Source organism: Schistosoma haematobium, chromosome 1, assembly GCF_000699445.3.
Source record: "Schistosoma haematobium chromosome 1, whole genome shotgun sequence".
In the NCBI taxonomy this organism is placed as follows: Eukaryota; Metazoa; Platyhelminthes; class Trematoda; order Strigeidida; family Schistosomatidae; genus Schistosoma; species Schistosoma haematobium.
The window spans coordinates 39,368,039-39,396,021 of record NC_067196.1 but is presented as its reverse complement, the minus strand read 5'-3'; the positions used below and the strand labels follow the sequence as shown (position 1 = coordinate 39,396,021).

Here is a 27,983-nt window from a genome sequence, read left to right as displayed (position 1 = left end):
TTGCTAAGTTTTGTCAGTGCTTCAACCTTTTAAATTTCACCAAGTCTGTTAATCTTTCATTACTGATTGTAAAACATTTTATTTAAAATTCCTATGTTGTTTTTTGGTGCGAATACACTTCCTTAATTGATTACCAATTAAGCACACCGTCCGTACTAATTAACTATTTTATTCTTAACGGTGCCTCTGAAATTTGTCCATTTTACAACCTACTCTGTTGATATGCTTACAGTGTAGTTTCACTGTCTCATTCTGCCAGATATGAGCGCACTCTCTTTTGTTAAAGTACAATATTCCTTGCGTTGTTCATGATAGATAGAAGTTGCATACATATTTTACAAATAGCTGGGGACATTGAATGTCTGTGAACAAAACTGAAACCCCCTTTATGTGTTCAAAGACAATCTGTTCTTGCCGTTAACCTACCCTGGTAATGCTGGCTTATTATCAAGCGTTGTTTTCCACATCGTGTACCTTGTTCATCCTTGCCTTTTCATTTGTCTAGTCGACCTTTTATTTTTTGTATACAAAGTCTTACCAAGTATATGTGTGATCAAACTGTTCGAACTGTATTGCGCGACTATATCACATTATTCTAATAACCTTCGTCTTCTCATCGCATTATCCAAATTAATTTTCTGAATACATAGAGGTATCCTGTTTGATGAAATTAACAGAAGAAACTTCTTAGCATCCAGTTTTTCAAGATAAGTAGAATTATGAGTGCTGGACACAATACCCAGAGCTGTTCAATATATACTCTAGTAGTCATCAATGGACCATCACTCAAGTCTCCTTATGCATAAAATCAGTGCTTGTTAGAACTAAACGACCGTCTGAACACAGTTGCAGCAGACGGTCAACATTATCTGTTCTCTGATCTGGAATACCAGAATACCCGCCTAAATGTCTTTCTGCTTGGTTTAACCTACCTACTTGAGCATTAAAGTCATCTGCTAGAAGTACTATGTTCGAGCATTTAGCTTTTTGAAGAAGTTCAGAAAGCTTTCTGTAAAAGTCGCCTTTCATTTCATCCAGGGTGCGGTCAATGGGAGCGTAGGCAGAAACGACGAAAAGGCAACGACGTGTGTCCCTATCCTTCCGAGTTCTTGCGGAACCGTTTAGCTGAACAACACATAGGTGACTGTTAACGGAGATCCACCCTAATAGTGCTTGTTCCGCCCTCATGCTTAGTGCTATGCCCACACCTGCTAGTCCACCAGAACTGGCTGTCGGGTCACCAGATACACGGAGGGTGTATCTCGTTGGCTCTCCGTTTTGCGGAGGTGAGGTAAAGTTAATGACCACACTAGGATCCTGTATGCGTGTTTCAGAGACACAGCATACATCAATGGTACGAGATTCTAGGGTTCTAGCCAAAGAAACCTGTCGACCGATTTGACATAGGGTGCGTACGTTGAAGGTTCCAATGTGTAGTTTGGAGTGAGATTTCAGTAGACCTAGGACAGTGTTTTGAGCACTAGAATCGTTCGCTATGATGACACTTGAGGGGGAAGCCGAAAGAGGAAGTTTGGCGTTGAAAGTCGATGGAGGAGGAATAATAGGAATTGAAGAGGTAGGTTGATTATAAACATAGTGGTCTTGAGTGCTGTTAGAGGTATGAGGGCGGTCTTCACTTATCGGTTGCCCACACCGCGGAAGGGTTTCTCTAGAGGTACCTGAAAAGGAAATTGGATTAGAGGTGATCTTGGCGACCTGAGAGCGTGACCGCAGTGCCCAAGAGACAACTGCTTGAGGTCGATCACACACGACCTTTTTGATTAATTTTCGTGTTAGCTTCGTAATTGTTGAGACCGTACCGCCTGAGACGGATATCCGTGGGATAATGAGGTGTGCATCTTTACAGTCGACCCTTTCTAACCCCACCCAACATCGCTATCATGCTGGCTATCTGAAGGAAACACCTTACTGCTGTCACACCTCCATACAATCAGCAGTACGACTTCGCCTTCGGACCTTGGGTTTGTTGCTTTTAGTCTTACCGCTCTTCAACCGACCTGTTTGACATGGTAGGACCTTGAGAAACGGTTGTTCCAGCCAGTATAGCTCGGTTGCTTCATCACGATAGACAAGCCCGACCACCACGTCAAGGTAGCAACAACAGTCGGGTTATGATAAGTAGGATTAGGAGTGCTGGATACAATACCAAGATCTGTTCAATATGTACTCTAGTAGTCATGAATGTACCATCACTCAAGTTAGATATAAGACTGTACACACTTGAAGGTATTATATTGCAATTTGAACTAGACGCGCAATAATGTACAAAGTAACCATTATTATGTACAAACATCACAACTTTTCTTACCCACCAACCAATTAAACATTGCAATCTAAACTGACAACACTTACAATTTTCTGTCGCATCCTCAGGAAATAATAATAATTGTTGCTCTATATCTGAGAAACGATGTATAAAAAACTGGGGATCAGTAAGTAACTGTGTAAATATGTTACAGTTTAGATGAATTCGATCAATCGAAGTAAGTTTTAAACATTTGGATGTGTCATTCACTTTATTCGGACAAGCATAATAACTACCACCAAATTCATTGGGTAATTTCAGACAACCGTAACGAATGCCAAAGAAAGAAGACCGCTTGCCAAACACTGTGCAAAAACATTGACTGCCCCATAGAAAATGAAACCAGTGGATATTTTCGATACGATGAGGCCGGCACGCTTGATATTTTTACTTGACCTAAAATTCTCGAAGCACTTTGATGTTAGCTAGTTTAATTGTAATTAGGTCTTCCCTTCTACTATGCCAAATCAGTCGGTCATTTGGAACATAGAATCCGGCACATATCAGGTTACACATTTGATCCTTCGTAACAGTCTCCTAGCAAACTGTTTTATTGTACAAAAAGGTCTCACGATTGAGTAACTGACATTTCCCGTAATATTGAAGGTGCTATAAAACATAAACTGCGTTATAGAATGCATGGTAATGTACTGGTGTTTCTGGATACAAACTAAATAAAACGTCAAAACTTCCCGACAGAATCCTCTCCTGTTTGATTGAAAATATCCAGAATTAATCGCACATCTCTTTTAATCACTTTTTACGTATCGATGATACCACATTAAATACATATGTTAACACAATTTAATCATATTTCAGACTAAACGATGAAAGTGAATTAGATTTTACAGCTTCTTCTGGGTCATCACATTAAATTGTGTGGGTGTTATCAGACTACTCTTACATTACAAGCCTAATTAACCAAATTATTCTTATGAATTACACCAACATTCCATAATCTTTTATTTGTAAAACTATTTAATTATTTTTTATAGATAACTTTATTATAAATTTCGTGTACTTGCCATGCAATAAGTTTTTAACTATTAAACGACTTCATCCATTGAGCAAAAACTAAATAAGCCATTTTCCCTGAAATTCAGTGTTCGAAATGAGAACTAGCTCCGAACTATCATAGAGTTTTATATGCTTTGCGTAGCTAAACCCATAATACATGTGGAAGACTTAAATTGTAAACCGTGCTACGAACTAGCGACCTAAATGTACTCAAAGTGAAATTCGAAAATTCCCTTCGATTACCAATCGACCAGTGAAGAACTCTATGGGATATTTCGAGAATATAAGTAGTATTCAAATCTATTCGAAATTTCCGGTGAATGTGACAAATGATTGTGGCGGGTTTCATTTATCAGTAGGCCTGCACGACTTGTTCCGATATTTCATTATAAAGAACACACCAGTAAGATAGATCTCACCAATCTATGTAATACCATTATTAGTAAGAAGTAACTAGGATAGGTTTAATATGTGTTCATATTCCTGGCTGAAAATTTATTGTCAAAGTGTATTCAGGATGCGTGTGGTACTGAACAGTGGTGAAAACAATCTTTTATGGCTATTTATTCAAAATTACAAATATCTATCACAAAATTATTTTACGAGTATTACATCGCAGAACTAGTAGATGGTGGTTTTACTTTAATCAGTTTTAGTATTCTCATGTACACGACCAATGCGTTCACAAATCCCCTCGTTCAGTGTATATGCTGGATGGTAAGCAATTCGTCCACTTTCTGTTATATACCTTAATTGTGGATTGGGATGAGTATCTTCCATACTTCCAATTGATGTGTATCTGTAATACAGAAAAAACGCGGTATTGTTTATTTAAAAATTGGTATAAAAGTCACTAAAAAAGATAGAATTTAGGCTGAAATAAAAATATTGACAACAGAGGAAAATTATAGCTAATAAAAAACTATGCTAATGGTAATTACGTCATGTAATTAATCATTAATTAATCAAGGGTTAATCACTGGACCTAACTCCGCCTGTAGCTCTTATAGGGTTGCTGCCGGTCCCAAGCCCGGGTAAAGGAGGAGGGTTGGGCATGGGGTTAGCGTCCCCATCCCGTAGAAAACTAACTCGCTAAGAAAACGCTTACCAGAAAAAATAATCCAAACCATTTTAACTCTGTCCTGGGAGTTAGAAGGTCTTCATTTAGAAGAATTATGACGCTTCATGGCGAAAGCCGAGTTCCTTCGGAAGCCACGAGGCCGATGCCCCTTCTAACAACCAGAGCAACAATTTTTATAGGTACATAGAACGTTCGAACAATGTGGGAAACCGGGAAGACCAGTCAAATAGCAATGGAAATGAGGAGATACAACTTAGCAGTACTGGGAATCAGCGAAACCCACTGGACCCAAACTGGACAGAAAAGGCTAGCTACGGGAGAGATGCTGCTATACTCCGGTCACGAAGAGGACAATGCTCCACACACTCAGGGAGTCTCTCTAATGCTGTCCAAAGTAGCACGAAATGCACTTGTAGGATGGGAATCTCACGGATCCAGAATCATCAAAGCATCATTCAAAACAAAGAAGGAGGGGATCTTAATGAATATTATCCAATGTTATGCACCCACCAATGATAGCAACGACGAAATTAAAGATCAGTTCTACGAGCGGCTGCAGTCAATCATTGAGAAATGCCCAAGAAAGGACCTAACTATTCTGATGGGAGATCTAAATGCCAAAGTCGGAATAGACAACACTGGATATGAAGATATTATGGGACGACATGGACTGGGAGAAAGAACCGAAAATGGAGAAAGATTTGCAAATCTATGTGCATTCAACAAATTGGTCATAGGAGGCACAATATTTCCACACAAGCGTATACACAAGGCTACATGGATCTCACCGAACCACACTACAGAGAACCAAATAGATCATATTTGCATCAACAAAAAATTCCGAAAGACAATGGAAGATGTGAGAACCAGGAGAGGTGCTGACGTAGCTTCAGATCACCACCTAGTTGTAGCCAATTTCAAACTGAAGCTAAAAAAGAACTGGACAAGTGGACAAACAGCACTACAAAGGTTCAATACAGCCTTCCTTCGAGATACTGACAAACTCAATGAATTCAAGATAGATCTCAACAACAGGTTCCAAGCCTTGCAACATCTACTGAATGAAGAAGAAACTAGTACGGAGGACAACTGGAAAGGCATCAAGGAAGCATTAACTTCAACGTGTCAAGAGGTTCTCGGTCTAAAGAAATACCATCATAAGGAATGGATCTCTACAGAAACACTGGACAAGATCAAAGAAAGGAAGAACAAGAAGGCAGCAATTAACAACAGCCGAACACGAGCAGAGAAAGTCCAAGCACAAGCTGAATACATAGAAGCAAACAAACAAGTGAAGAGGAGCATTAGAGCCGACAAGAAGAAATACGTGGAAGAACTAGCAACGACGGCAGAAAAAGCTGCTAGAGAAGGAAATATGAAACAGCTTCACGATACAACGAAGAAACTAGCAGGGAAATACAGTAAACCAGAGAGGCCGGTCAAAGACAAAGAAGGCAAGCCAATCACCGAAATTCAACAACAGCGTAACAGATGGGTAGAATACTTCGAGGAACTGCTGAATAGGCCGGCTCCAATGAATCCACCGGATATCGAAGCGGCACACACAGATCTTCCCATAAACGTCAACCCACCAACGAAGGAAGAAATTAGAATGGCCGTCAGACAAATCAAGAACGGGAAAGCAGCAGGACCCGACAACATACCAGCTGAAGCACTGAAATCAGACATCGAAGCAACCACAAGCATGCTTTATCTTCTATTCAAAAAGATTTGGGAGGAGGAACAAGTGCCGATGGACTGGAAAGAAGGACACCTCGTCAAGATTCCAAAGAAAGGAGATCTGAGCAAATGTGAAAACTACAGAGGCATTACACTACTGTCAATACCAGGGAAAGTCTTCAACAGAGTGTTGCTGAACCGGATGAAGGATGCAGTAGACTCCCAACTTCGAGATCAACAAGCTGGATTCCGTAAGGATCGGTCGTGCACAGACCAAATTGCAACACTACGGATCATCGTCGAACAATCAGTTGAGTGGAACTCATCACTATACATCAACTTCATTGATTATGAAAAGGCATTCGACAGTGTAGATAGGAGGACATTATGGAAATTTCTTCGACACTACGGAGTTCCTGAGAAGATTGTCAATATTATCCGGAACTCATACGACGGACTACAGTGCAAAGTAGTGCATGGAGGACAGCTGACAGATGCATTCCAAGTAAGGACCGGAGTCAGACAAGGCTGTTTACTCTCTCCCTTCCTCTTTCTTCTGGTGGTCGACTGGATTATGAAGACCTCGACATCTGAAGGAAAACACGGAATACAATGGACAGCTCAGAACCAATTAGACAATTTGGACTTCGCAGACGACCTAGCCCTCCTATCACGTACACACGAACAGATGCAGATGAAGACAGCCAGTGTAGCAGCAGTCTCTGCATCAATAGGCCTCAGCATACACAAAGGGAAAACCAAGGTCCTCAAATTCAAAAGGTAGAACAGCAATCCAATCACTCTTGATGGCGAAACTCTGGAAGATGTAGAGTCCTTCACATACCTAGGAAGCATCATCGATGAACAAGGAGGTTCAGATGCAGATGTAAAGGCGAGGATCGGCAAAGCAAGGGTCGCATTCCTACAATTGAAGAACATATGGAACTCAAAACAACTTTCAACCAATATCAAAGTGAGAATCTTCAATACCAACGTCAAGGCAGTTCTACTGTATGGAGCTGAAACTTGGAGAACTACAACAACCACAATCAAGAAAGTACAAGTATTTATAAATAGCTGTCTACGCACGATACTCAACATCCATTGGCCGGATACCATCAGCAATAGCCTCTTGTGGGAGAGAACAAATCAGCTTCCAGCTGAAGAAGAAATTAGGAAAAGACGATGGAAATGGATAGGACATACATTACGCAAATCGTCAAACTGCATCACGAGGCAAGCCCTAACCTGGAATCCTGAAGGGAAGCGAAAAAGAGGAAGGCCAAAGAACACATTGTGTCGGATAATAGAAGCAGATATGAAAACGATGAATTACAACTGGACGGAGCTAGAAAGGATTGCCCAGGACAGGGTTGGATGGAGAATGCTGGTGAGCGGCCTATGCTCCTTCACGAGGAGTAACAGGCGTAAGTAAGTAAGTAAGTAAGTAAGTAAGTAAGTAAGTAAGTAAGTAAGTAAGTAAGTAAGTAAGTAAGTAAGTAAGTAAGTAAGTAAAGTAAGTGAAGTAAGTAAGTAAGTGGTAAGTGAAGTGAAGTGAGTGAAGTGCAAGTAAGTAAGTAGTGGAGTGAGTAGTAGTGTAAGTGCAGTAGTGAGTAGTAGTGAGTGAAGTGTGAGTAGTGAGAAGCAAGTGAGTAGTGAGTGAGTGAGTGAGTGAGTGAGTGAGTGAAGTAGTGAGTGAGTGAAGTGAGTAGTGGTAGCAGTAGTGAAGTGAGTGAGTGGTAGTGAAGTGGCAAGTAGTAAGAGTGAGTAGTAAGTGTAGTAAGTAAGTGAGTAAGTAAGTAAGTAGTAAGTAAGTAAGTAAGTAAGTAGTAAGTAAGTAAGTAAGTAAGTAGTAAGTAAGTAAGTAAGTAAGTAAGTAAGTAATCACTGGACCTAATCTTGGCGACTATAAAGTATCACGTTCAAGTTTTTTGAGAATAAGGAGTACTTCGCCGAAGTCACAAGGTAAGACTAGACTTAACTCCAGATCAAATGCAAAAGCTTCGATATCAAAGAATATTATTTTCAATATATTCAGACCAAACTCGTTCTCCTTCCAAATCTTCCTGCAAAGAACATTTAGCATCTTTACAGATACTTACACGACTAACTTCAGCGCTTCAGCTATTAAGTTGTCTAGTCCTGCTGCTTCCCCACTCCTGATTCGCCTGATGATCATCCTGACTTATTCCATCGTTAGTGGAGTGATAGCTATAGGAAGGTCCGTAGGTTGTCCGTCAGTATCTGGTGAGTTCAACCAGGTTGATCTATTAAACAGTTCCTCGAAGTGCTCTACCTGTTGTGACTTTTAGCCCAGCTAATTATCACGCGGTTTATTCGCCAACCAGAATACGACTTATACTATCTTATCACTGCGTCAAACCAATGACGTTCGACCGGTATGAGCAGTCTAGTATCCTTATTGGTCCTTCGTACTACTAGCCCTGTCAATTGAGTCCAAAACACCAATACCAGCTTCTGCTACGCGAATCATTTACTTCAAACGTACCTGGCTTATACACGAGCCAAACGGACCATATCACACCATAAAATAGGAAATAACATTTGTACAAGATCAGGCCAAAAGGTGGATATGGTTGTGGGTGGTGGTAATTGATAGACTGAGAATAATTTAAGAATAATAAATCGTATCATAATAGTCTATAAGTCAGAATAAAGCTTATAATAAGAGGAATATAGTTATGCGTAATTTAGTTACCGAATAGTTACAAAATAAGAACAAATATAATATCAGTTCATTAATGGTTCTCAGAAGTTACCGATAAACACTACCCACTTGTTCCGCTGTTCTTGAACCTTAGTGATTGATTTGTCTTTTGTGTTCATGACTGGTTGCTCTGGTTTACTGTATTCTCCAGCTAGTTTCTTTGTCATATCACATAGTTGTCTCATTCCCTTCCCTTACAGTTTCTTCTGTTGTTACTGATATGTCTTCCATATAATCCTGCTTATCACCATTAATGCTCTTCTTCACCTGTTGGTTTGCTTCTGTGTATCCAGACTGAGCTTTAGTTTTCTCTGCTTCCAATTGGTTTCTATTGATTACTCGCTTATTTTTTCCTTTATTGAACCAAGTCCAGGGTCTCCATAGAGATCCATTCCTTATGATAATGCTTCTTGCGGCACGCTAAAATTAGTGTTTCTCCAATCCCTTCCCGCTTGTTCTCTATAGCAGTTTCCTCTTCTTTGAGCAGATCTTGTAAGGCTTGAAACCTGATGCTGAAAGTTATCTTGAATTCGTTCAGTATGTCAGTATCTCGATGGAAGACTGTAGTATACCTTTGTAATGCTATTTCTCCAGTTATCCAGTACTTTTCTTAGCTTCAATTCTACCCTGGTAACCACCAGATGGTGGTGTGAAACTATGTCAGTTCCTCTACTGGTTCTCACATCTTTCGCTGACCTTCTGAATATTTCATTGATGCAAGTATGACCGATTTGGTTCTCCGTAGTGTGATCTGGTGAGACCCATGTACCTCGTCATTCTCTTAGTTTTCTCCCAGTCCATAGTCGTCTCATGATATGTTTGTACCCAGTGTTGTTCATTCCGACCTCGATGTTTAGCTCTCCTATCAGGATGGTTAGATCCTCTTCCTAAGCACTTCTCTAGGATCGACTGTAGCCTCTTGTAGAACTGGTTTTTATCGTCTTCATCGCTATCGTTGGTGGATGCATAGCACTGGACAACATGCATTGCGATTCTCTCCTCCTTTGTTTTGAAGGATGCTTTGATGAGAATGTATCCATGCGGTTCCCATCCGATAAGTGCTCTTCGTGCTTCTCTGAAGAGGATCAGTGCAACTCTATTTGTGTGCGGAGCCTTTACTCTTCGTGACCGGAATATAACCACATCTTTTCGTAATATTCTACTGTCCAGGTTGGATCCAACAGTTCTCACCTATTCCGGGCACCTTCCATTTCCGTAGCTAGTTGACTAGTTCTTCTGGTATTCCACATAGTCTGGACATTACATGTATGTATATTAATTGTTACTCTGGTTGTTAGAAGGAGCATCGGCCTCAAGACTTCCGAAGAACCTCGACGCCACTATAAGGCTTCATAATTCTTCTAAATGATGTTCTTTTAACTCCCAAGTAGATTATAAATGGTTAAAATTGTTTATTCTGGGTCGCGTTTTCTTAGCAAGGTTGTTTTCTACGGGGTGGGGTTGCTGACCTCATACCCAACTCTTCTTTACCCGGGCTTGAGACCAGTAGTAACATTAGAGAAGCTACATGCGGAGGTATTCGTAATGTTAGCAGACGTTTAATTGTTAATACGTTAACATTGTGGAAACAATGCAGATTTATGGTTCACAACATATTTATGATATTTCCTAAAAAGCACTAGTGAAGCATTTTAATTTAAGGTTTTTATTTACAATATTAATGTTGATAATTACCCGGCGTCATACAGACTGCAGTATGGAAGTGAAAGAGATCGGAGAAAATTCCATACATCAGAGTATGTCCACTCTAAGAGTGGATTGATCCGAAGAATTTGAGGCCAACCAGGATCTGACATTACCATATGAGACATTTTGTCTACGTAGAAGATAACAGTTAGACAATCAAACCCATTATTATCTGAAATATATTAGTACCATAGTAATGAACAAGTCAACACAATAGCTATTCGTACAACTTAACTTGCAAATTAGTCAGCAAACAATTACTGAACATAGAGGACGAGTCTTTAAACATTATTATCTTATCTGATTCGCCAAAATGTGGTCACAAGAGAATGACGCAGGTTATATTATAAACATGCACTTGGGAATGCATAATTAAATAAACTGAAAGACAGGTGTGTTTCAGTGTCTAATGAAATTCCTAACTACGGCTAGTATATTGACATGCTGATCAAACCAACCAGCTGAGAAAGCTTCATCGAGTAATGTTAGCTGGGAGATTACTGTCAACACGCCCTGCTCAGCTAGGTAGGTCAATCAGAGAGGGGTAAGTTAAGACAAAAAACAGCAAATTCAAGAGTGAAGTTACAGTACTAATCTTTCTAAAAGCAATTGGGACAGATCAATGAAAACGTCTTATTCTGTGACCATGGTGTGGTAAGAATTCCGGGAGAAGATTCACTTTCGCTCGAGACTATTTCACTATCAAATACATGGAGTTGTTTGTGAGGTAACTGAGTAGCAATAATAAATACGACCTATAATACTAGTGTACAGTCCTAATGAGAAGCCAATTGAAAGGAAATGCTACCTTGTTCATCTTGTTTTTTTATCTGATCTCTTCTTGAGAAAACTTGATTTCTTGAAACATTTATCTATTTGTAACAAAAAAACGGGCAATAAAAAATGAAATAAGTCGAAAAGGAATAGCGATACTCACATGCTCCAGGATCTGTATATCTTGTACCCATGAAGGCACCTCTTATTTCAGGATAATCCCCTAAAAATCTTTCCAATGCACTTTGAATAGATCCCTCATATATAAATACGCTATTATCCATTGAGCACGATGAAGTCTGTGAATTTACATCGGCGTGTCGCTGTTCATATTGTCTTAAATCTGGTCGTGAAATTTTACTCCATAATGAATAATACCCATCAACTATTTTTTCAACAAATAGTTCGATTTCTGGAAAAGTAGAACATGAACGAATATATAAAAGTTTCGGTAATCTTGTAGGTTTTATATTTTCCGAATGGTTGTTATTATTATGACTTTGATGTTGAATTGCAGCATGGATTAAATGAAGTAACGCTGTGCAATCTTTACCACCATTAAAACATATAACCAGCTCAGAATCACTTTGAAAGGAAAAAAAGATGTAATAGATTCTATGAATTCTTTATATAACGCGGTATTTCAATAATGAAACTGGTTGTTTGACTGAACACCGACTGAGAAAAATGTAACTTATAGTTTGTTTCAGGACACGTAGGATGGTATGGCTAGACAAGATAGAATTTTAGTCAGTTGGACAGTGAAATAAGAGTTCCCCCAATTTACATTTCAGTTTACCCTGGTACATAATCAGAATAATGCCATTGGGTAGTTTATTGGATTGATGGATTAATTACCTTAGAATATTCATCATTTTCTCATAGAAATTTTAGGGTGGTTAAAAATGTATATGGTAACGAGGTGCATCGTCGTTGAATAATAAATTTACACAATCATATGTCAGGTGCCGCTTACAAGAATTCTTCTTTATTAAGACAAGTAGTACGGAGGAAGAGCAGTCGAATTTATCATTCATTCAACTGTTCAATGAAGTCCATCCTTTGTTACGGTAGCAAATTAGTCACCTACATAAAAATAAGATTTGATATCACTGCCAAGATTTTCTCATCCTATTTATTCACTTTAATAGATATCAATTTATAAAGAAGAAAAGGAGACAACGAAATATGATCATACATTTAATGTTGATATCAACTACACGGCTACTTTGAATAAAAGCTGAACATTTTTTATCAACATTTTCATTTTTTCAAAAAGAATTAAATGACACCATTTTCATAAGAACTAGATTACAATCTTCATTCTAATCTTACATATAAAACCCATATTTACACATATCTGTTATTTTTTATTTAGAAAAACCATCGACCTTTAGTGTTAAATTTACCAGGTTCATGAAAAAATGACCAGTAATTAAATATCTAAAATGATACGACAAAAATGTATCAACGCAGAGGGTTTGCGCAGGTTATTGGATTTTAAAGCTTACGGTACGAATTGAACCCAAGGTCCTAGGGTTTGATCACCTATGGTTTCATAAATGGGTATTGTTGAGGAGTCTCATATTAGGACGACATAACTGTCCAGTGCTTACTGGTTTAAAATGATTGCCTGACTAAGGTCAGTTTTTAATATAGACTGTTTAAATGAATAAATTGGTAGTGTGAAAATAACAGTGTAGTTACTCAATCAAATAGTTAAATCCAGCTAATCTGAAACGAAACAAAAAATAAAAAGTTAGTTTGCTGGAAGTGTACCTGTATTTATTCAGTACTTCTTCTATAAACTGCAAAGATTTAGCTACACGTTTACCCAAATTCGATTCTGCCTGCTTACATAATTTATAAACTTCTTCATCAGCTTTATTGATTGGATATGGATTATACCTTATAATGTCTGAAAAAATATAGGGTACAAAAATAAACAGATCAGCGGGAATGAACTACTTAATAACAAAACAGCAAAACGTGGTATGATAATTAGTTACTATAAATGGGTCGATTTTACATCTTCTAAACCATAACGCAAAACGAATTCTATTGATTGTGTTTTGCATAGACATGTTGAGAAATATCATGTAAGATTTTGTGTAAAACGTCTCAACGACTTAGTTAATAGTTGAATAAATGAAGGAGTTTGTTATTCATATGTTGTGGCGCCATTCGACAAAAGCAATGGTGTGCCACCGCATTCAAATTTAGATAAAGCATGTATATAGATTTTTCTTGGTTCATTTAAAATCAACCATTATAAACACTTTTTAAAAGAAATTATCATAAATAAAGTTTACAACTGGAGAAGTTGTAAACCCGATCGAAGCTGCTACCTTGACGCGGTGGTCGGGCTTGCCTATCGTGATGACCCAACCGAGCTATATTGGCTGGAACATATGTTCCTGCAGGTTCTACCATGCCAGGCAGGTCGATTGGTGAACGGTGAGACTAAAAGCAGCAACTCAAGGTCTGAGGCCGAAGTCGTACTGCTGACTGTAGAGAGGTGTGAAAGCAGTAAGGTGTTTCTCTCGGACAACCAGCATGACAGCGATGCTGCCTTCCCACAAGGAGGGATGGGGTTAGAAAAGGTCGACCCTAAAAATGCCACACCTCACTTTACCTCACGGATTTCCGTCTCCGGCGGTAAGGTCCTTTGAAGAACGGAGCTAACACGTCAAAAACCTTCCACAAAAAGGCCGTGCGCGACCGGCCTCAAGCAGTTGTCCCTTGGGCTCTGCGGTCACGCTCCCAGGTCATCAAGACCAACATCAATCCAATTTCCTTTTCAGGCTCCTCAAGAAATACCCTTCCACGGTGTGGGCAGCCGGGAAGTGACATCAGCCCTCATACCCGTAACAGCACAAGAGACCAAGGTGGTCACATTCAAATCCTTCCTACACCTCCGAATACCTCTCTTATTTCCCCGACTAACCCTCCTCACGTCTCTTTATCACCTCGCACCGCTAGGGCAAACGATTCGAGTACGTGGAACATCATTCCTGGTCTCCTGAAACCACACTCTAAACTACACGTAGGAGCTTTTAACATACGAACACTTTGCCAAATAGGACAGCAGGCTTCCTTAGCTAAAACTTTAGAATCTCGCGCCATCGATGTGTGCTGCGTCTCCGAAACGCGCATACAGGATCCGAGTAGCGTCATTCATTTGACCTCACCATATCAAAATAAAGAACCATTTCGATTCACACTTCGTGTATCTGGAAGCCCTGATGTTGCTTCTCGTGGCCTCGCCGGCGTAGGTATAGCATTAATTCCTAGGGAAGAACTAGCTTTCTTAGAGTGGATTCCAGTAGACAACCACTTGTGCGCTGTCCGACTAAGCGGAACAGTAAGAATCCGGAAATATAGGGACACTCGTCGTTGCTTCTTCGTCGTCTCTGCCTATTCTCCCACTGACTGCAGCTCAGATGATGTAAAAGATGAGTTTTACAGAAAGCTTTCGGACCTTCTCCGAAAAGCTAAGCGCTCGGATGTAGTAATAGTGGCCGGTGACTTTAATGCTCAAGTAGGTAAACTAAGCGATAGGGAAAGACACCTAGGTGGATCTTATGGTGTCGTGGCTCAAAGAACAGATAATGGCGACCGTCTGTTGCAGCTATGCTCAGATAACCGCCTGTCTCTTGCAAATACTAACTTTAAGCATAAGGAAAAACATCTTTTAACATGGCGACCCCCTAATTCATCCCAACGTTGGACCCAAATAGACCACATCGCTATCAGCTACCGATGGAGGGGCTCGATAGAAGACTGTCGCTCATTCTGGAGCACATGCTTAGATTCAGATCATGCTCTAGTGCGAGCGCGTATTTGCTTGCGTCTTACTGGACGTAGGAAAGACGCTGCAAGGAAACCTCTTAGGGGCCTACTTAATGATAGTCAAGCTAAGAGCATATTTCAGGAACAACTAGGAAAACAGTAGGCAGCCATGTATGTGATGCCCACCCCGATGCAGCATGGAATGATATCCGAAAAGCTGTGGAAACAGCAGTGATATCTGCTAGTAAGGTAAACCAGAAGGTTAGGGAGCAATACTGGATCTCAGCAGCATCTATCGCACTGATAGATGCTCGGAAACTCATTCCACCTGGCTCTGAACATAATGAAGAGCGGAGTCAGCTTAAGCGCGAACTGACAAGAAGTCTACACAATGATCGCGAACAGTGGTGGGTAGCGAAAGCAAGAGAGATGGAAAAGGCAGCGGCAATAGGTAATAGCAGACAATTGTTCTGACTCGTTAAGGAAACCGGAATTAGGAACCCGACCGTTAGCGAAACAATCTCAGAGAAAGATGGACATACTAATCATTCTCAATCCAGGAGATTGGATCGATGGACAGAACACTTTATGGATCAGTTCAACTGGCCTTCAGCCACACTTCGGTTTCCCACGATCTCTAGTCAACCTGAATGGCAAGTTAATGTAGGTCCTCCGTCCCTTTACGAAGTTGAAAAAGCCATAGGAAATCTGAAACGAGGGAGAGCAGCAGGCCCTGACAGGTTTACTCCTGAGATTTTTAACGATGGTGGTTCGGTATTAGCAATGAGATTAATCGAAGTCTTAGGTAGAATTTGGGAACTGGACGTAATCCCACCTGACTGGTCTCAATCACTGATTGTGCCAGTCTATAAGAAAGGACAAAACTCCTCTTGTGACAATCACAGAGGAATCAGTTTGACTAATATAGTGTCTAAAATATTAGCTTCAATAATACTTCGACGCCTAATCAAAGCTCGTGAAGAGCAGATTAGAGAAAACCAGGCTGGTTTTCGACCTGGACGTGGTTGTATAGATCAGATATTCACACTACGTCAGGTTCTAGAACACAGACACACATTCAGACGCCCCACAATCGTAGTATTTCTCGACCTTAAGACGGCATTCGACTCTGTTGATCGTGAGGTTCTATGGCAGTGTTTGTCACTGAAAGGAGTACCAAAGAAGTACATTAACCTTATAAAGGCTCTCTACTCGAACACAACTGGTAGAGTGAGAGCTTATGGCGAACTGTCATCAGAATTGATTACCTCAAGTGGTGTTCGTCAGGGCTGTCCACTTTCCTCATTCTTGTTCAACTTTGTGGTCGACGTACTTTTAGAGATAACACTCTCCTCATCTAAATTTACAGGGGTTGAACTTGTACCGGGAGGTTCACTTGTTGACTTAGAATATGCAGATGACATAGTTTTATTTGGTGAAGACGCTGACAAAATGCAGTCTTCTGACCACTCTAAGCAACAATGCAAGCATGTTCGGGATGCGATTCTCTCCCTCGAAATGCAAAATGTTGCTTCAGGATTGGGTTACATCGACACCCGAACTAGTGATAGGGAGTGAAGTAGTTGAGTGTGTCGACCGCTTCACTTATCTTGGAAGTCTCATCAGCCCTTGTGGTCTGGTGTGTGACGAAATCTCAGCACGGATACAGAAGGCTCGACTAGCTTTTGCCAACTTACGTCATTTATGGCGTAGGCGAGATATCCGTCTATCAACCAAAGGACGTGTTTACTGAGCAGCAGTTCGTTCCGTCCTACTTTATGGCAGTGAAACATGGCCGGTAAGAGTAGAGGATATCCGTAGGTTACTAGTATTTGATCATAGGTGTCTTCGAAACATTGCTCGCATATCCTGGGACCATCGAGTAAGTAACACAGTTGTTAGGAAACGGGTACTAGGTAAGGATGGCAAATCAATTGATGAAGTAGTGAAACTTTATCAGTTGAGATGGCTGGGACACGTGTTACGTATACCCAACGACCGACTGCCTCGACGTGCTATGTTCAGTGGTATAGGAGTAGGTTGGAAGAAAGCTAGGGGCGGCCAGACCAAAACATGGCACAAGTCCATGAAGTCACTGACAAGTGAGCTGAGTCATGTTGATAGGTGTGGACTACCTGGTTGGGGACCGCGAGATGATAGCAACCGATGGTTAGAGACTCTGAATGACATGGCTCAAAATCGTTTGCAATGGCGCAGGTGCATCCACTCTCTGTGTTCTCCCAAATTCTAATCTTCTGAATTCTTCATGTCCCTTTTTTCCTCTTTCCAAATTTATTTCACTGAATTATACTCTTTAAATAACATCTCCAAACCATAATCTTCCCGATTACTGCTTATACTCTTATTACCTCTACCACTACGGGATTTGAATCGACCACTGCATCTCCGTGCTAATGTGGTGTGGCAACTCGAACTGATGTACGTACGTACGAAGTTCTACGTTGTTACTGACTGACTGACAACTGGAGAAATAAACAAAAGCGAAAAAAGAAAACTCACAGTCTTTAAATAGGCGTTCAGCTTCTTCATAAGCCAACTTCAGAGTATTTTCTTCAAGTGAATCAAAGGCTATTCGAACACGATAATAGCTAATAGATAGAAACACGGAAATTTAATAGTGGGATACATTTACTAATAAATGATATATATTTCATTATCTCCTAATAGTAGTGAGAAATAAAATAAATATATACTGGCGATTTGTTTTTCTGCTCGATGTATCAATTTTAAGTGAGCTATTTTAATAAATTTTAATAAATTATACAGGTAACATAAATATAAATGTATCTTCAAAATAAAAACAGATAGAATTACTTGTTATGAAATGCAGGATAAGATCCAATACTGACTAAACCTTGATATTTTTCGGCTAATTGAGACAAATCCTTCGCTATTTCAGTTTCCATAGTGGTAAGATATAAGGAATGATGAAAGAATATCACATTAGGATCTCGGATATGGTCCTGAATACAATACAAAAAAAGATGAATCGCAAAGTGAAAACAATGGAACACAGATTATATGAAGCAATTAAATAAACACAGTAACTTTATGGTAGTGTACAGATGTTAACATAATTTTTATGCCTATAATCCTGAAATTGGATGCACAAATTTTGTGATGGTAGTGTGTTGCTGGTGATTTGAAAAAGATAATCTTGGATTAGTAGTATGAGCTTTGTTAAACTAGATTAAAACAAGAAACCATTCTGGTACAAGAATGGTATAAGCACAAGATTAAAACTACGATGAATTTTTAGACCGTTTTCAACTGACGAGAAAACAGCTTTCCAGGACGGATAGTTCGTGAGAGTAAAAATTATATTATAAGGTGTAAGCAGATACATAATTAATAGATTAAATTCCTCTACAGCTTACTCTTCCTGTAAATCAAAAAAGAACATTTAACACTATGATTTTAAACAATTTTTCCCGTTGATAAATGTGACTAAAGCAAGAACAACGAATGTACCAAAGTAACATAAATTCATTTATATTTTAGTTTCTTTTTAGTTGCTTAAAATCTGACGTACATTTTTTAATTATATGTTAGTAAAAATTGTTTTTGTCACGTTAAATGTCTTGGGCATCACAGATAGATATTTCTACTGCTCGTTATACATGACATTTGAATTTTGTGCTTCAAACTAGATGTTGCTTTCTCGATTCTGATTAGCTCATCCCAATAGTAAAGTATGGTCAATATAATACATTAAATTGAAATGTACTTCATTCAAAAAGATGGATTTTCATCTGTTTGTGTAAAATTTCTAGGACGAAATGAAGTTTACATTTTTATAAACAAACATGCCTTCACCATATAATTACAACACATGTATTTGAAGCTGTTTGATCTGTAAATAAAATTTTCGATCTCAATTGCAATAAAATTAATGCTGCATACTTCATGGTTAGTTCCATAAATTAACTTAATTCCTATTTAATAATAATAAGCCACCCTCCCAAATATCCCCGTACGGCAGAAGGTGTAGAGTCCGCTCTCCTCGAAATGATCTCACATGACCACGCATATACACCCACTGCTAGGGAAGTCCCACTCTGCCTTCTCGTGGCGGGGGTGTTGTCTACGCAATTGAGAGGATGAAGGGTCCACCTAGGAGAAGTAGAAAACCCTGATTCCGAACCAATAGTGCACATGGGCTCCAGGATTCTGAATGAACAAATGGCATATGAGCCTATTGTTGGTCATCGGCAACTATGGGATTGTATCTCCCAACGTTACCCCGCTGCCTTGTGGACTAGACATCCAGGTCAAGGGCTCGGGGAGTGGCTCTAAGAAAACCACCTGCTTCGGTTTTGGCATCCGAGCAGTATCACAGCACTCACACAAATCGAATGATTTCTGTGGTACATATACATTTGGTGCCTTCTTGTACCAATGTTCATGTGTTTAAATAAATCAATAAAATAAATAGCTATACTGATCATTATGTTCATAGCAAACCTCTTTAATCCCGTATGAATTAATAAGTTGGATATCACGCAATTCACTACCGTTATTCGTAGTTTGAGTAAATAAAATAGTTCTAGACTTTCGGACTAGTTTATTGACCAAGAACTACCATTTAAGAAGTGATTCGTACTGAGTCATTTGGGTGAAAGGATTATTGTTTAAGGAAATCGTTAAAAGCAAATATGGGAATTCATTAATTATTCTTTGGTTAATTAGTTTCTAGTTTTGCTAGTAACTATTTACTGAAGTTATTTTATAGTACAGACTACCAAAAAATCGTATACTGAGATAAAACAGCCGTTTAATGATTTCGGGTTTTCAGTGTTATTAACTACTACTGGTCCGTGATATAATTTTGAAAAACGTAACAATCTAGACAAGATATCTTATACTAATAACTCCTTATTCATCAGCAGCTTTTTGTTGGTAGGTAGTTACTAAGATCACCATCCAGCTCAGAGAACAAAACTCCATCAAGATCACCTAAAGCTAGTCACTGAAAGACAGTCGTAAACATTTTAGTAGAGATGCAATCGTCAAGACAGTTGAATATCATCACTAGTGTGCAACGCGAATAGGGTATATTATTAGCTAAGGTATTCAAGGACATCACGGTGTATGTGGAACAAATAAATAGGACAAGGATACAGAACAGAAAATCGTTGAGATATACGTGAGAAGTCCAAGTGTTTGAACTTGATTTAAAAAAACAAGCTAAAGGGAATTACATGCACTATTTAGGAAATTATCTGCTAGGTCTTAAAAAAATTTGGAGTGGTCCGAAAACAAGAATAATGAGTTCTCACAAACGAAACAAACAAACATATGGCAACGATATATTCTTACGACTTGAGCACTAACTGATGGCCTGGTCTTAAACACCAACAGTTTTTCTTAGCGCAGTACGTTCTCTGACATCCAATGATTTTTCAGGGTTAAACATTACAATGACCTAGAAACGACAAATTGAGTTTTAGAGAAATCATGCTAAATACCGGTTGGATGAAAGTTAGCTTATATAAATGAGCAGAACTGCCCACTTATTATGAAGGAAAAGCTCGTTAAAATGCGTAATCTTCCAGAGGGTTATGTTTTCGGGATGGGGAACCCACTGTTAGATATATTGGTAGATGCTGATGATTATATGTATGAAAGATACGAACTACAAAAGACAACGCCATACTGGCTGAGGAAAAACATATGGAGATTTACGAAGAAATTCAGAAAAGAAAAGATGCGAAATATGTTGCCGGAGGAGCCACATTGAACACAGTCAAAATGATCCAGTGGATACTTCAAAAACCATTTGTGTGTTCGTACGTCGGATGCATAGGTTCTGATCTACCAGGGAAATATATTAAGAATGATTGTCGGGGATTGGATGTACTGACAGATTTCCAGATCACAACGAAACCGTTGAAAACCGGAAAAGTAGCAATCCTTATAAGTGAAAATCTACGTAGCATGGTCACCTATTTGGGAGCAGCGTGTGATCTTTCATTGGCCCACATTGAACAACCACATGTTTGGAGTCTTGTGGAAAAAGCACAAGTGTATTATATTGCAGTAAGTCTAAACTGTGTTATCTAGTTATTTTCAAGGGTTTCGTAATAAATACCTGTTATGAAGGTATGCTGAAAGTAGCCAAACATTCTTTGGAGAACGGAAAGTTGTTCTGTTTCAATCTCAGTGCTGCTTTCCTACCTCAGTTTAACACTAAAGAAGTAAATGAAATGATATCCTACTCAGGAGTGGTAATTGGGAATGAGTCTGAAGCCGCGGCGTTTGGAGATGCTCACAGTCTTACTGATAAAACCATTCATGCAGCAGCCAGGTATATAGCTGACTTACCATTTGTTGATGGAAAAAGCGTAAACGATTGGTCATTGTAACACAAGGGAAAGATCCCATAATATATACGGATTCTACTGACCCTACCGTTCATCAATATGTTGTAGAGCAGTTGAAAGACGAAGAAATGGTAGATACAAATGGAGCTGGTGATTCCTTTGCCGCCGGATTTATTGCAGATTATATACGTGGTAAGCCAATGATCACGTCGCTGCAGTCCGGTGTGAGAGCTGCAGCTTATATTATACGTAGATCTGGCTTTTCCTTAGGTTCGAGAGAGTCTAGTGCGTTCAAAATAAATTTATAAAACAGAACCAAACTTACCTTAATTATCTCTAGTCCCATATTAAATAAGCATGGAACTCCTGGTAAAATGAAGATATTTTTCACTTTGCCAATAGGATAAGAGCTATCACTATCCATCTGGATTCCTGTTGCATATAGTAATTCAGATGACTCCGGTATTTTGGCAAGTTTGGTTATGGGGTCCGAAGAGGAAATCATATTCGGTTCTGATAGTCTCTTGAGGGTTTGTAAGAACTTTGGATGAATGATAATCTTTTCATTTAGTGCCTTTGCAACACCTTCATATGTCACATCATCGTGAGTAGAACCTATACCCCCCGATGTTATTACGTAGTCGTAACGGTTCATATAGTTGCGAACTTCCTCTGCGATAGCATCTGAGTCATCGGGAATAACAGAAATCTACATTAGGGTGTTATCTTGTGCACTTAAGTTACCTTCCGAAGTCGTACACCAAAAAGCGGGGCAGTGAGGCATACTTGTCGTGAATTGGAATCTTTCGCTTTTCCATTCAGTATTTCGTCACCGATAACTGAAATTAGTTGTGGTTAAGGGAGATCTGTGAATAAACTAATCACTTGCAACAAATATTTTTTAGGTGTGACAAAGTCTCAAGTCCGGTGGCAGACACTATCTAAGAAGGATGTACAGTTTCTTGATGTGGGTTCGTGTAGCTCGTGAAATATGTGTCATCGGGATAATGCGTGCCTAGCGTCCCATAGTTAGAGCGAATCTGTGTACATAACAATGGGAAACCTTAAGTTTCACGAGATATGAACCTGTGTCGATCAATATACTGTAGGAACACGCTAGTCCGACTATTGGGAGGATTGTATATCTGAGTAGCTAGGTACATTTTGAGGACATGTGGTAAGTTTCGGATTTCCGAAGTCAAATAGAGCATGCTAAAATATTTGGTCACTGATGTAACTATATTATGAAACTAGGTAGTCAATAGGAGAAACAGCTCTAAACAGTGCAATAGCTCGGCATATAATTCGTACCGAGCATACTACCAATATACCACAATCCTTTCAAATCGTTAGCAGAAAAAAACACGTAGGGTCTCTCCGGCTTTCCGAAGCACCAACAATAAAAAAACTAAAACCTGACTTGTTTATCCACAATGAGATAATAATCAACTTATTTCTACCATGGTAAAATATTTCTTTTATGATCATCATTTTATTAGCGTTTATTTTGTTATGTGGTCTTCGCTAAACTAACTCTTATTTTATGTAAACTAAAATTATCCGTTTATTCGTGTGGTCTTTATTCACTTAATGCTCCTGTGTAAACTTCAAATCCTGTTCAATTATTACATAACCTGCCTTATTAACTTTTAATTCCTGTAATTATATTTAAACCCTTCAACACCTGAAATTATCGCAGTCTTATCTGTCTCCGGACCTCATTTAATTACTAGTCATTCCCTCCCCGAATGATTTTGAATTCCATCTTCCAATGAACTCACACCTGTCATTGTACAGACATATATATAGTATTGGCAATACTTGTCATTTTAATTCTTTCCGTCATCAAAGTCTAATGTTTCACATTATATCATACCTTAATGCCAACTTTTACTACATATATGGTTGTAAGCAGCTGATGCTAAACCACAAAATATAATGAATTCATATTCTGCCTCAATCGTTGTTTTAGCTTTATTCAAACTAGTGAAGAACATTAGGGCTGGTAAGCGGAAATATGTAGGAGACCTGAGAACGACAGCAAGAAAGTTTGCAAAAGAAGGAATTATATAAGAACTACATGATACTATTAAAAAGCCAGTGGAGAAAGAAAAGCAGTACACAGACCTCCCTACAGATATTGCTTCACCAACAGCAAGAGATATTAGCAAGGCAACCATATAAACCAGTAATGCCAAAGTACCATAACCAGAGAGCATACCAGGTGAAACCACTAAGGAGTACCTGAGATAGTCACCGCCATACGGAACTCCTATGAGCCTTCATTGGAAAGTCGTATATGGAGGACAGCTCACTGACGCATTCTCAGTGTACACTTGTTTTAGACAAGACTGCCTACTCTCACCTGTTCTCTTTGTGCTAGTTGCTGACTAGAATATGAAGACCTCCACAGTTCATGATAAGCACGGAATACAATGAGGACTGAAGGCGTAGCTGAGTGATTTTAATTCTGCAGATGAATCGGTCTTCCTGTCCTATACACGGCGGTAAACAAGAACGAATACAGCTAGTGTAGAAGATTTCGCAGAAATAAGCCTCAATATTAACAAGGAAAGAAGCACAAACCTAAAGTATGACACAGAGTAGCATGTTAGCTCAACCTATGTCGGTTTTCTTGACGAAGTGGGGATTATTGTCTCTGTGTAGTAGTGCTACTGAGTAGCAATTGGAAAGGAAATCTCGAGACAAAGTCCCTTGGAGGTTCACAGCTAGCGACGTATGTAGGCAAATACCTCTTGAGATGAATAACAGGGTTACGCTATAAGTAGAAAAAACCACTGGAGTGAGGAGGAACGTTACGACACTACTATTTAGGACCATGTTAGCGCTAATCTGTTGTCTGCATTATGCTCAGTGGGTGAGACTGTAATTTGTGAACAGCCTGTGAGCGATGTTAAAATGATCTTGGGGAAACTCGGTCACTTGCTAAGGTCACACGAGGGTTATACATTAGTGGCGAAACATGACTGCGATCTCCAGCTAGATAGGTTTATTGCTCAAATATAAGGTTATTATTACGAAATGACATCAGCAATAATGCCAAAATTATATATAAGCAAACAGATAAGTGAAATTCGTGCAACAATCCAACGACCAACTCAAATCTCGTAAGTCGTAGTTCCACTGTGCAACACTAAGCGGATAGAGTCGCTTTCAGTTACTGAAAAGGTTAGAACATCTTTGGACCGTACAATTAGATACCTATGAGGCCGAGGGATTTGGGAGATATCATTTTTAGCGCGCAAGACATAGTAGTCACACACCGCGCCATGACCTTCAGCTGGACAACAGACCCACATTGGAGAAGACCGAAGGCCCGGAGGCCTGTGTTAATCCTGCTAATTGTGTTGTCTCAGTTGATCTGACCTTCTTTTGAAGGAGTCATAAGATGGGGCTTCAGACACGTGTTACGGTAACTAATTCTTATTAACGATGATCCAAGGTTAGTTTCAGTTTCAGTTTCGTAAGGACAGGAGGCTTGGTAGCTTGTGTTAGTCCTGGCAATGGTGATCCCTCAGTTGATACAACTTTCTTTCGAAAGGGTCGACCGATGGAGCCTCAATCACATGCTGAGGTAATGAATTCCACGCGTTGATGATTCGATGTGAAAGTCGATAGTCAGCTGACAAGTAATTTGTTCTAGACTTGTGAACATTTTTGGAGTGTCTTCGTAAATTCTCTGTTTTGGAAGTCAAGAAAATGAGGGCATATCAGGTGCAGATTTATCACTAAGCAATTTAAAAACTATGATCAAGTCGCCTCTAGTTCTACGATATGACAACGGGAATAGGTTTAGCTTGACCAGTCGAGCATCATAAGGAAGCTTCGCTATTCCGGGAATCGGCTTAGTTTCTGTTTTCTGAACCTTTTCCAAAAGCTCACTCTTTTTTAAGCAGGGGCTAGCCGCTTGTATGCAGTACTCAAGTTTAGGACGCACGAACACAGCCTACAAATTCAAAGAAGTTTTAGCGTCGACACGGCTAAAAGCCCTAGGTATTGACCATAAGGTTCTAAAGCCTTTGGCGGCTATCGCACGGCAGTGTGCGGTAGTCTTTTGGTCTTGGCTAACGATGACTCCCAAGTCATTATGTGTCTGGACAACATATGGCTCAGTGTTATTCATGGTGTATGTATCCGTACCTTGATGACCGATATGCATCACAACACCCTTGGAAGTATTTATCGGCAACTGCCAGGTTTGAGACCATTCAGATCATTTCTTCAGGTCATTTTGGAGTTCTAAGCTACCACCCTTACATCGTATCGTTCTCCGTATTTTGACATCGTCAGCATATAGCAAGAGCGATGATGATGGGAGATGAGGAAGGTCATTTACATACAAGAGGAATAGCACTGGCCCCAAAACTGTACCCTGGGGCACCCCACTAAACACAGTTTCTCAGCTAGATAACTTTGAGTTCTTCCGTCAAAAGTTTTGCTGAAATCAATATGGGCTACGTCTACTGGTAACTTTTGGTCCTTAAGAGCGCATCAGCTTTCACGAGCGACTAATAAGTTAGTGAGACAAGTTTCTTCTGTAGCCCGTTTTCTAAACGGTATCCAGCAGGAAACGCCTAGAAGCCGCAGTCGCAAGGCTCGATCGGTTTCTAGCGGGAAACATAACCTGACCTCCCAAATCGTCGACAACCCTCCGGAATCCCACAGTATGTTTGACGCAACCGTGGTTGCTTCTCCTAGCAGCGTTGACGAGTGGGAAGGAAGAAACAACATAGCGATATAAAAGGGAATCCTGCTGCCATAAAGTTAGCCGGGAAATCGAAGGCTGATCACAGTGACAGATCAGTTATTTTTCATAGAATGAAGGAGAGTGAAAGCTCCGAACCAAAAACTCGATTTCAGCATGACATTGTGCTGATAAAACAGCTACTTAATCAACTCATGCCTCAAAATATCCCCTGAGTCACCTTACTAAAGGTGTACAGACTAGGTAGTCTAGCGAACTTGAAGCCTAATCAATACAGAATATAGTCAGCTGACAAGTAATTTGTTTTGAGTGTGAATATTTTTAGAGTGTCCTCGCAAATTCTCTGTTATGGAAGAGACAAAAAGTAAGAGTATATCAAATGCAAATTAATCGCTAAGTAACTTAAAAACGTTCATCATATCACCTCTAGTCCCTCTTGTAGCGGTAAACACATCCACAAAATAATTAGCTCCGTAAGTTTTCGACATTGGATGCTGACCACATTAGTTTTAATGGACTCACCTAGCTGAAGGTGTTCAGTGATACATCCGCACCAGATCACGAGTGGGAACGCCATGCTCAACATTCCCTGCAATTGCCAACCAGATTAGACCACACGATCCTCGATATATTGATAGCCTATCAAATATATCTTCGAGCCTACTCGCTTCTGTCCATTGATTTCACTTGGTGGGTACGCTTCATATTAGAAGGTGTTACTGGTTTAGGCGTTGTCAAACTCCGAATGCTTGTGACATCTTTATTGGTGAACCCAACGTGATCTGGTACACCTGATTGCAAACTGTGAGTCTGTTCCTTTCTGGGATTTTATGTATCATTGCGTTATTTTAATTTTTTATACATTGTTATGCTTTTTTCCGTATATTTGGATATACATTTCTCATTCGTTCATTCTCGTACTCGATATTTCACCATGACTGAACAGAAACTCAAGGTACGTAAGCTAGAGACTATGTCCCCACCTTCGTTCCAACTAACGCCCTTCTGGCCAGACAACACCAAAGCCTGGTTCTGCTACGCAGAAGCCGACTCCTGCGAGCACGGCGTGATCGACACACGTGCACAATTCCTCGCATTAGTCAAGGCACTACCGCATGAACTCAACAGGTACGTAACACCTAGCATGTATACTAGTGATGTTTCGGAACCCTACGAAACACTGAAACGATCAGTCACGTGTTGCGGTAATTAATTCTTTTTGTCGATGATCCAAGGCTAAAGTTTATAGTCAACTGACAAGTAATTTGTTTTGAGTGTGAATATATTTAGGGTGTCCTCGCAAATTCTCTGTAATGCAAGCGACAAAAGTAAAAGTATGTCAAATGCAAATTATTCGCTAGGTAATTTAAAAACTTTCATCATGTCACTTCTAGTTCCTTTTTGTGAAAATGGAATCAGGTTCAGTTTAGCCAGTCGATCTCCATATGGGAGCCTTTCTATTTGAGGTAACTACTATGTTGCGGTTCTTTGAATATTTTCTAACAGCTCATTGTCTTTTAGACAAAAGCTAGCCGTTTATATGCAGTTCTTTATCATCGACATTATTGTGGGGTAACTGTGCCCTAGCAAAATCATCCGCAATCAAGCCACTGAATATCGAACAGTTAACCGATACTCTTCAAAATCAAGGATAGCCAATTACTTACTTACTTACTTACTTACGCCTGTTACTCCTAATGGAGCATAGGCCGCCGACCAGCATTCTCCAACCCACTCTGTCCTGGTCCTTCTTTTCTAGTTCCATCCAATTCTTGTTCATTTTTCTCATGTCTATTTCCATTTCTCGG

General features: G+C 39.6%; 1 protein-coding gene across 2 annotated transcripts; it reads right to left on the bottom strand.

The window, feature by feature from the left end:
• Window positions 1–2,065: 2,065 nt before the first annotated feature.
• FLAD1_2 (FAD1 flavin adenine dinucleotide synthetase) lies at window positions 2,066–24,751 on the bottom strand. 2 transcript variants are annotated; one of them, XM_051218180.1, is made up of 9 exons: window positions 24,672–24,751; window positions 22,194–22,288; window positions 21,775–22,158; window positions 17,941–18,089; window positions 17,626–17,714; window positions 13,093–13,231; window positions 11,477–13,047; window positions 10,528–10,669; window positions 2,066–4,142 (listed from the first exon to the last, which is right to left on the bottom strand). In XM_051218180.1, the coding sequence occupies exons 1-7, from the start codon at window positions 24,718–24,720 to the stop codon at window positions 13,017–13,019; spliced, it is 936 nt and encodes a 311-aa protein (XP_051074017.1). In that variant the 5' UTR covers window positions 24,721–24,751; the 3' UTR covers window positions 2,066–4,142; window positions 10,528–10,669; window positions 11,477–13,016. The 2 variants fall into 2 exon arrangements, with proteins under 2 accessions (XP_051074017.1, XP_051074018.1); XM_051218181.1 differs by having other exon boundaries at window positions 11,477–11,898.
• Window positions 24,752–27,983: the final 3,232 nt, after the last annotated feature.

What these genes read in the sequence shown, in the direction of transcription:
- FLAD1_2 (XM_051218181.1), bottom strand. Translation starts at nt 24,720, where the DNA reads ATGTCTTGCGCGCTAAAAATGATATCTCCCAAATCCCTCGGCCTCATA. An exon ending in TGGGACTAGAGATAATTAAG is followed by an intron (nt 18,090 to 21,774) that starts GTAAGTTTGGTT and finishes TATTGTATTCAG; the next exon opens with GACCATATCCGAGATCCTAA. An exon ending in TATCCTGCATTTCATAACAA is followed by an intron (nt 17,715 to 17,940) that starts GTAATTCTATCT and finishes TCTATCTATTAG; the next exon opens with CTATTATCGTGTTCGAATAG.